Source organism: Aegilops tauschii, chromosome 6, assembly GCF_002575655.3.
Source record: "Aegilops tauschii subsp. strangulata cultivar AL8/78 chromosome 6, Aet v6.0, whole genome shotgun sequence".
NCBI classification, from domain to species: domain Eukaryota; kingdom Viridiplantae; phylum Streptophyta; class Magnoliopsida; order Poales; family Poaceae; genus Aegilops; species Aegilops tauschii.
The window spans coordinates 341,808,189-341,818,436 of record NC_053040.3 but is presented as its reverse complement, the minus strand read 5'-3'; the positions used below and the strand labels follow the sequence as shown (position 1 = coordinate 341,818,436).

Genomic DNA, 10,248 nt, shown 5'->3' with positions numbered 1-10,248 from the left:
GGGCGCTGGTCGGGAGCGCGCCAAGGCCCCTTCTTCGTCGGCGCGTGGTCTGAGGTCTTCCATTCCAGACGCACCTCTCCGCCGAGCGTTGCTGGACAGTATGGCCACACCGCCGGGCCCTTCTTCGTCGACCGCGGTGCCCAGCAGGGGACGAGGTAGGAAGAGAGGAGGTGGGGCACGTGGTCGCGGGAGAGGAGGTAGGGTGACTGCTACGGCGCCTTCCTCGCCGCCACCCCCAGCTGTTTCACGCGAGCACGTGACTGCTAGGGTGGACTCGTCCGAGGAGGAGGCTACACGGACTCCGTTCCACGAGCCTCCGGTCCACGGGTCTTGGGCCCACGACCCTCGGGTCGACTGGCCTTCGGCCCACGAGACCCCGGAGGAGCACACGTCCGGATGGGGTACCTGGCCGGATCAGCCCGAGGAGCCGAGTGGCCATGCTGATGATGGCGGGGAGCCGACTGATTTTGAGGAGGAGGGGGGCACCGTCTACCAGCGTGGTGCTACTCGGCTCCCGTCCGTGCCGGCGACCCGCGAGCAGAGGTGGTTGATTTTCCCTGATGGGGAGAGGTACGTAAGTGCATTTAATATTTTTGTACCTTCTGCATTCACGTTTCTTCAAATAACTAATGCGTTGGCCTTGTCATGCTGCAGGGGTTGGGACCACCATCATAGTGTCCGCCGGCCCAACTCCGTCCTTGGAGTTCTTTGCCGGCAAAACTTCCCGGGGTTTGTCACGTTGCCTGGTGAGGGTCGGCTTCCAGAGCTTGGATTGAGCTGGGAGCACTACGTGGCTGCCCCGGCCCCGCCGGATGAGATTATCGACGGTGTCGTGTGCGACACGAGGGCAGACATGGTGATCAGAAAGTTCTGGGTAATTTCTCCTTTACACATTTAAAAATCTTCAACTAGCTAGTTATTAATTGTACTAATCAATATTGTCTCATTTGATTGCAGACATTCTACAGGTGTGAGGAGGGATACGAGGAGGACGTGGCACATGTTATCGAGAACGTCTGCAAGCGCCTACTACAGAACTTACGGCACGAGGCTCGGGTGCAGGCTGTTCGAGACTACTACGCCTTGCGTGGTATCAAGAAGACCAAGCCGGCGTGCCACGATAAGTTCCTGAGTAAGGAGCAGTACATGAAGGTAATTCTTAAGGCCTTCTACTTAAGTTCCTTCATTTAGTAATTCTTAGCCGTAGCGCTCAAGTTTCTATTTGCTAACTTAGGCGCCTCCGAGATGGTGTGCGAATCGGATGGATTGTTGGGAGGTGTTGGTCAATGAGTGGTGCTCAAAGGAATGGCTAGCCCTCCACAACGAGGCCAAGGACAAACGTGCCCAAATGGAAGGTGTGCCACACCATCAAGGCAACTCCAACTTATATCAGTTCGGGCGGAACTGGGTATGTGATTTGCTTCATGATTCATGCAATTCATTCATCATGCTAGCTTGAGCCCTTTAATTACTAATTTACATTGTTTCTCTCTTTCAGGCACGCCACAATAAGGTGGATAAGGTGCCAGAGGTGTACGACCTGTATGCCATGGCCCACACTGCCTCTTTCAAGAAAGTCAAGGCTTTCTCTCGGTCTGACCTCGATGATGCAAACAACTTCACCAACATCTCCTCCCACAACAAGCTCGTGAGATATAGAGATGAGGGGAAGGCGAGGAAAGGGGAGGACTTTAACCCGAGCCAGGGTCCCATTGATCCAGAGCTGGTGATGATATCTGGTGGCGGGAGGTCCCATGGCTCCATAGCCATTGGAGATGGACTCATCCGTTGTCCTAGCACTCTCCCGGAGATCAAGGCGCGCCAGTCGAGCTCCGCTCCTGAGATAAGGCCTCGTGAACGGCCAGTGCAACTCGCCATCAAGGTTAGTGATACGTACTCAGTTATCTTTCTCCATTACATTATGTGCGCTTCCATCAACGATTACAAATGGTCATGTGAGTGGTGTTGCAGGCTGCTATACAGAGTGAGAGAGATAGAACGGAGAAACTTCTGGCGGAGGCGGCGGAGAGGCAGCGGGAGTTGGAGGAGAGGACGACAAAGATGATGGAGGAGGAGAGGGCACGGAATGACATGCAGGCAAGGGCCATGTACGAGCTCCTTGTGGTAAGTTTCTTCTGCAGATTAGCCAAAATATTCATGTAGTGTTTGTCTCATTACTAACTAGTATGACTGAGTCGTCAAAACCAAATGTGCAGTCTGTGTGCGAGAAGACCGGTCAGACCGCTCCGCCGATGCCAGTGATTGCTCCTGGGACCACGGTGAGTTTAATTTGAATGGACATTACTTGCTAGTCTTAACATTTGAGTGTCATCATGCTAACAAGACATTGGAAATGATCTTTGGTGCAGCGTAACTCCAGACAAGCATCGCACGATCCTTCTCCAGCTACTGACACGAGCCAGCCCGCTCCTACACCTCCTGGATCTTGGTAAGTTTATCTAGTGTTTTGCTTAACACATGCATAAAGACATAGACTTAGCTATATTTCCTCCAATGCTTACCATAATGACCTAGACTTAGCTTCTTCTCCTCCAAAATGACTTAATAAGCTTACTGACCTCCAAAACCATCCATTTTACCTAAGTTAGCTCTAAAACGATCTGTACTTAGCTTACTTATGTCAAAAATTGCATAATTAGCTTAGTTAGCTCATAAACGATCCATTTTACCTAAGTTAGCTCAAAAAGATCCATTTCAACTAAATTAGCTCATAAATGATCCATTTCACCTAAGTTAGCTCAAAAACGATCCATTTCAACTAAGTTAGCTCATAAATGATCCATTTCACCTAAGTTAGCTAAAAAACGATCCATTTCACCTTAGTTACCTCAAAAACTATCCATTTGACCTTAGTTAGCTCATAAACGACCCATTTCAACTAAGTTAGCTCATAAATGATCCATTTCACCTTAGCTAGCTCATAAACGACCCATTTCAACTTAGTTAGCTCATATATGATCCATTTCACGTAAGTTAGCTCATAAATGACATACTCTTCTTGTTCTAGTCTTCTTCTTGTTCTACTCTTCTTGTTCTAGTCTTCTTATTCTAGTCACCTATTTCTAACTTTCTTATTTTTCATTTTGCAGATTTCATTCACTTGACGAAAGCTTGCATAGATGGAGTGCTCCTTATCCCTTTCTCTGTTTCTTTTGTATCGTTGAACTATGCATGTATCGTTGGATGAAACTATTGTAATATATATGGTTGGATGCCTCTATGTTGAACTTGCTATGTATGATGGAACTATGCATGGAACTATGTATGATGAAGTTATGTGTTGGATATCTTATATGTTTGCTCTGTAATGGCCTTGTGAAATATATCTATATATGTCATATATATTTGTGATGAAAATTGTTGGATTTAATAAAAAACAGAAAAAAGAGCCAATATGCAGCCTCTTTGCCGTCTGCCACCGACGGCAACGGGCTCTTTGCCGTCCGTCGCGGACGGCAAAGAAGCCACGTGGCATCCAGCTATGCTTCCTGGGATCCAATCCGCGATTTTGCCGTCAGCGGCGGACGGCAAAGGCCTGCCATGTAGTGACGTGTAGATGACATCATACGGCGGACGGCAAAGACACTAGAAAGTTTGCCGTCTGCCGCGGACGGCAAAGGCCTGCCGTTAGCCACTTAACGGACTGACGGCGCAATTATTGCCGTCCGCTCTCTTTGCCGTCCGCGGCAGACGGCAAAGGGCCTTTGCCGTCAGCCGCCAGGAAGCAGATGGCAAAGAGGCTGTTTACCGTAGCCTACTTTGCCGGAGCCTTTTGCCGTCCGCGGCTGACGGCAAAGGCCTTTGCCGTCCGCCGTTCATGCCTTTGCTGTCCGCCGTGGCAGACGGCAAAATAGCTGATTCCTGTAGTGTTACTCCGAGGTCCCGTACAATATGGGTGGATGTAGCCAGTTGAAAGGAGGTTGTATACTTTAAAGCGGTATGTGAGGAATAGGGCAAGACCAGAAGGTTCAATTGCTGAGGCATATATTGCCGATGAATGCCTGGCATTTTGCTCCAAGTACATGGATGATTTCGAAACCATATCTTATCAGAAACCAAGAAATGTAGGTTATTTAGATGAAGAAGCCTATGGTGTTGACGTTTTTGGACATGGACTAAATTTTACTTCAGGATATGAATATCAATATGTATATGACAAAAAAGAATTTGATCAAATGATGTGGTATGTGTTGAACAATTGTGGTCAAGCTCAGAAATGTATCGAGTATGTTCCCACTTCTGAAATTGCGTATGTTGCATTTTTGTGGTACACATGTATTCTATTGAATAATATGTTTTATCCTATTTTACAGAATGTTCAGAGATGAGTTAAAAAGAAAACGGGTGCCAAACATTGATAAAGAGCTTCAGAAAGAATTCCAGACATGGTTCAAGAACTATGTTAGTTTATATTCACATCTAGTTATAATATTTGGTTGTTAGACTTCACTACAGTTTCTAATGTATGAATTTGTGTGTTGTAGATCATGAGGTTGCGGGATGAACGCAGCGAAGAAATAGATGAAGATCTCTTTTCCTTGGCATGTGAACCTGGTCGGAGAGTCAGAAAATACTCATCATGCATAGTGAATGGAATTAGATATAGCACTGTTGACCGTGATAGCAACAAGAGAACACAGAACAGTGGAGTCATGGCCGAAGGTGAACATGGCAGTAAGGTCATAGATTTTTATGGAACCTTGAAAGAGATCATCCAGTTGGACTATAACTCCAACGATAACTTGGACGGCAGGTCAGTTATTTTGTTTAAATGTGACTGGTTTAAACTTGATGGAAAGAAGAAGGAGCTAAAAAATGACCGGTTTTTCAAAAGCGTCAATGTTGAAAGTTTATGGTACAAGGATGATTCTCTTATTCTGGCTACTCAGGCAAGAAAGATCTTTTATTTGCCAGACACAAAGTATAGGAAAAATTGGCAAGTTGTGCAAACATTTGACTATAGGCATCTCTTTAATATTAGTGAAACTGAGGGTGCACCTTTTACTGGTCCTGCATATCAAGAGGAGGAGTGTTGTGATGAGGAGGGTACGAGAACGTCGGTTTCTGAACATACATCTGAGAAGCCTTTGCATAGAGACAATGAGCAAGGCATTATTTTTGAAGCTGATGTAATTGCATGCTTGATGAAAGAAAAGAACACAGAAGTGTATGAAGGTGGCAATGAAGATGAAGATGATACAGGTATGGAGTATTGCAGCGAAGACGAAGGAGGCGGCATGATGGATGTTGACAGCGATGATGAGTAGATGATTTACATTGATTTTGTGTCAGATTTTGTGCACTTCCGTTTTTATCGAAAGATGTTGTGTCACTTTTGTTTTACCGAAAGATGTTGTGTCACTTTGCAAAACATGCATGATGTGGATGTTGTTATCTAAATGTTTCTATTGGGAGATGATTGTTAGCTGCTGCACACTTGAATTTTTCTGTGCATATTTGAATCCCTTATGTGGTTTCTTCAGTGCATACAGTATGTGTATCTGAATGTGTGTTGTGCATATCTGAATGTGTGATGTGCATATCTGAATGTGTGTTGTGCTGAACTACAGCAACGCACCAAGTCAGACACCTTGTCTGGTTAGGCGCGCGAGCAGCCGAGAGCAACGCACCAAGTCAGACACCTCGTCTGGTTAGGCGCGCGACCAGCCGAGAGCAATTCGTCTCCCTCCCCGGCCTCATTAGTAATTAACCTTTCTATTGACCCAGAATGGACAACATACGAACTGTGGCACGGTGGCAACAGGCTGTTTCTCCCACTCGGAAGACCATGGATCGAATCTTGCTACCAACGTTTTTCCTCACTCATTTTTCTCACCCACCTCATCCCCGTGTATGTCTTCATGGGCTGGCCCGCGGGGCGTGGCATCCCTGCTTTTTTTCATTTCATTTTTTGTCTTTTCTTTTCTTATTTCTGTTTTTTATTTTTTTTGAATTAATTCAAGATTGACAAAATTTAAAAAGTTGCGACTTTTCGAAAAAATGGTCGAGAAATCATAAAATATCTACAGATTTTAAAAATGTTTGAAAAAACATAAAATTTTCGTGGTTTCAAAAATGTCGGTAATTTTACAAAACAAATTGGCAATTTATGAAAAAATTACAATTTGGAAAACAATTGTTGGGAAATAAAACCATGTTCCCGATTTTGAAAAAATGATCATGTATACAAAACATATTCATGAATCTAAAAAAATATCCATGAAATTTTAGAAAATTCTCAAAAAAATGAACTTTTCTGTGAATTTCATTTTTTTCCCTAATTTTAAAAAAAACATCGATTCAAAAAAAATTGTCAATTCAAAAAACTTTTCGCTGTTTCAAAAGTCTTTTATGTCTAGGTTTTGATCATTTTTCGAAAGGCATGCAAGGTGTCGTCACACCAATCCGAAGTGCCAAGGCGTAATCAAGTGATTCTCGTCTTCTTCTTCGATGTGGGCCATAGTAGCCGACGATCCAAGATTGTACATGTGTCCTCGTGTGCGGTGAGGAAGACGTGGGTTGATCTATTGCCGCTCGGCAGGTGACACAGCGACAACCACCTCTCCATACTACAACTTCGAGTGGTGGGACTCCCCAGTATCCTTATCGCTTTTTTGCGTTCCTCCTCATCATGCAAGGTGTCGTCACACCAATCCAAAGTGCCAAGGCGTGATCAAGCGTTTCTCGTCTTCTTCTTTGATGTGGGCCATAGTAGCCGATGATACAAGAATGTACATGTGTCCTCGTGTGCGGTGAGGAAGACGTGGGTTGATCTATTGCCGCTCGGCAGGTGACACAGCGACAACCACCTCTCCATACTACAACTTCGAGTGGTGGGACTCCCCAGTATCCTTATCGCTTTTTTGCGTTCCTCCTCATCATGCAAGGTGTCGTCACACCAATCCAAAGTGCCAAGGCGTGATCAAGCGTTTCTCGTCTTCTTCTTTGATGTGGGCCATAGTAGCCGATGATACAAGAATGTACATGTGTCCTCGTGTGCGGTGAGGAAGACGTGGGTTGATCTGTTGCCGCTCGGCGGGTGACACAGCGACAACCACCTCTCCATACTACAACCTTCGAGTGGTGGGACACCCCAGTATCCTTACCGCTTTTTTTGCGTTCCTCCTCATCATGCAAGGTGTCGTCACACCAATCCAAAGTGCCAAGGCGTGATCAAGCGTTTCTCGTCTTCTTCTTTGATGTGGGCCATAGTAGCCGATGATACAAGAATGTACATGTGTCCTCGTGTGCGGTGAGGAAGACGTGGGTTGATCTGTTGCCGCTCGGCGGGTGACACAGCGACAACCACCTCTCCATACTACAACCTTCGAGTGGTGGGACACCCCAGTATCCTTACCGCTTTTTTTGCGTTCCTCCTCATCATGCAAGGTGTCGTCACACCAATCCAAAGTGCCAAGGCGTGATCAAGCGATTCTCGTCTTCTTCTTCGATGTGGGCCATAGTAGCCGACGATACAAGAATGTACATGTGTCCTCGTGTGCGGTGAGGAAGACGTGGGTTGATCTGTTGCCGCTCGGCGGGTGACACAGCGACAACCACCTCTCCATACTACAAACTTCAAGTGTTGGGACACCCCAGTATCCTCACCACCTTTTTGTGTTCCTCCTCAGCATGCAAGGTGTCGTCACACCATTCTGAAGTGCCAAGGCATAATCAAGTCGATTCTCATCTTCTTTTTTGACACGGGCCGTAGGAGTCGACGATCCAAGATTGTACATGTCTCCTTTTGTGTAGTGAGGATGCCGGTGTCATGGCGATCGATTTGAGAAGGCGTGTCGGTAACTAACTTCATTGGAGTTGGCTAATAGATAGTATGTAAACAAACATATGCTTTACCAATTCTAGTAACAAATAGAATGCTTGTGCTATACATATATATATATCCTTTGTAATGTTCTAAATATCATTTGGCGGCAAGAATACCCGCGCACATGTACAATTTTAGCTCCAACGGCGCCAAGCCAAAAAGTCCACCATCGTAAATTGACCGAATGACCCATCAAGGTGCTTGACAATTGCACAGAACCATTCTTCCACCAGGTGCCATCCGAAGGGCATGTTAGTAATTTGACACGCAAGAAATACTTAATCCCCACCGCACGCCCGCCCCTACCCCGCAGTTTGCCAAATCCCCTCCCCATTCCCCTTTCGCCTCCACTGCCGCCGGCCACCGCTTCACCTCCTCCACCGCCGGCCACGACTGTCCTCCCTCTTCCACATCCACGGCCGGTCACGACCCCACCCCCACTGTCGACCAAGACCCCCCTCCTCCCCACCATCCGCCTCCATCGAACCCTAGAACACACCGTCACCTCCTCCACCGCCGGCCACCGCTTCATCTCTTCCGCCGCCAAGCATGACTGTCCTCCCTCTTCCACATCCATGGTCGGTCATGACCCCACCCCCACTACCGGCCAGGACCCCCCTCCTCCCCACCATCCGCCTCCACCGAACCCTAGAACACGCCGTCACCTCCTCCACCGCCGAGCAAGACTCCCTCTTCCGCATCCACGGCAGGTCACCACCCCACCCGACTATCGGCCAAGACTCCCCCTCCCCCCTCACCTTCCGCTCCATCGAACCCTAGAACCCCCATGGGGAAGAAGACCGCAGGGAAGAAACACCGAGGAGGCAAGACATCAGTAGCAGGTATAACCCCTCCTCATGCCTTTAATATTCTCTGTTTTTGCTTGTGCTTGATTTAAATTGATAGTGATTCTGGTTCTAATACTGTACTGCTAGTGTTCTGGTTATAGTAAATACTGCAATGGCCAAATCAATAGTGCGTCTGGTTCTGGCCAAATTGATAGTGCTTGATTTAAATACACACTGAACATTTTTATGGTGCTAGTGCTTCTGGCCAAATTGATAGTGCTTGATTTAAATTGATAGTGCTTCTGGTTCTAATACAGTATACAAATTGATAGTGCTTCTGGTTCTAGTAAATACTGCAATGGCCAAACGCTCTCGGTTTTGCCAATACTGAAGAATACCAAAGTATTTGTATAGTGTGGTATTTCTTGCCTACAAGTTCTAATACTGTGGTTTCTTAATACTATGGTTTTCTAAATATTGTGCATCCAAACATAGCCGAATAAGATCCTTGTGCTTCCAAGTGTAGATTTGGTTCCCGTATTGATGCAAACTCAATAAAAACAGTAATTTGTTATTACTCTTATGCACATAGTAATTCGTGTTTACATCTGTACTCGTCTTAGAATGACCACTACATCCTATGGAAGTGTCGCACCTCAAAACGTTCATGAGGAACAATGCAAGGCTGCAATCACTTGGACTAGCTACATTATCAACATTGTTTGCAAACAAAGCTGTCATTTCACCTGAAAAAAGAAAGCCCGAGCATACTTGTGATGAATCTGAAGCTGAGTACCATCCTAACGAGGAGGATACCAGTGAAGGAGACTCGTCTGATGATAGTTTAATAGATGAGAGGGAAGTACTGCAAGACTTAAAGTCCACACCATCTCCTAGCTCAAAGTTGAAGGTGCTAAAATCCTCCAACTAGTCATTCCTAGATATGTTGCTTGTTTGCTATTGCAGCAGAATTTTTGTTACACTTTGTTGATTTAACCATGTTTTCATTTCTATCAGGGGTTGAACGACTGTAAGAAGACCAGTGAGGAAACTAATAAGAAAAGATCTACTGCCATGGCCCCTGGTGGAATCAAGCCTCGGCCTCCTAAAAGAATTCATGCGGAGCTTCCAACGAATGCGCGAGTCACAAGGTCGAACAAAAGACTATTACTAGATGTTGATGCAAGTCCTCAAAGTAAAGGGGTGTCAGATCCTAAACATCAAACACCAATTGCAATCCATAAGCCAACTGTTTCTGTGCCTGAAGCTGAAGAAACCGTTCCCAACTTTGATAACCGCACACATGGTGTTGAAGGCAAGTTGTACTATCATTCTAATGTTCTGTCTTATGGTTCATTAGCCCTATTCATTAACTTTGATTGCAAGACGAGCATACTCTCACTGGATGTCTTTTTTTTAATAGATGGCGACCGTGCCCATTCTGATGATGACTACTGGATGAGCAATGGATCTGATCTCATTGCCCGTCATGATGATGGCAACCATATGGACTTCGAAGCTGGTGGTAGTGCCGAACCTTGTCAGCAAACACAATCTGGACCCGACAATGACACTCAAGGCATGTTATAAAATCCAAAATCTTTCTAGCAT

At 45.9% G+C, this 10,248-nt stretch overlaps 1 protein-coding gene across 2 annotated transcripts; it reads left to right on the top strand.

Moving 5' to 3' along the window:
• Nucleotides 1-3,896: 3,896 nt before the first annotated feature.
• On the top strand, nt 3,897-5,370 carry LOC109742134 (uncharacterized). Of its 2 annotated transcripts, XM_045229958.2 has the most exons (4): nt 3,897-4,246; nt 4,335-4,422; nt 4,506-4,910; nt 5,003-5,370. In XM_045229958.2, exons 1-4 carry the CDS (start codon nt 4,044-4,046, stop codon nt 5,003-5,005), a joined length of 699 nt encoding a protein of 232 aa, XP_045085893.1. In that variant the 5' UTR covers nt 3,897-4,043; the 3' UTR covers nt 5,006-5,370. The 2 variants fall into 2 exon arrangements, with proteins under 2 accessions (XP_045085893.1, XP_040248544.1); XM_040392610.3 differs by having other exon boundaries at nt 4,506-5,370.
• The last annotated feature ends 4,878 nt before the right edge of the window (nt 5,371-10,248 follow it).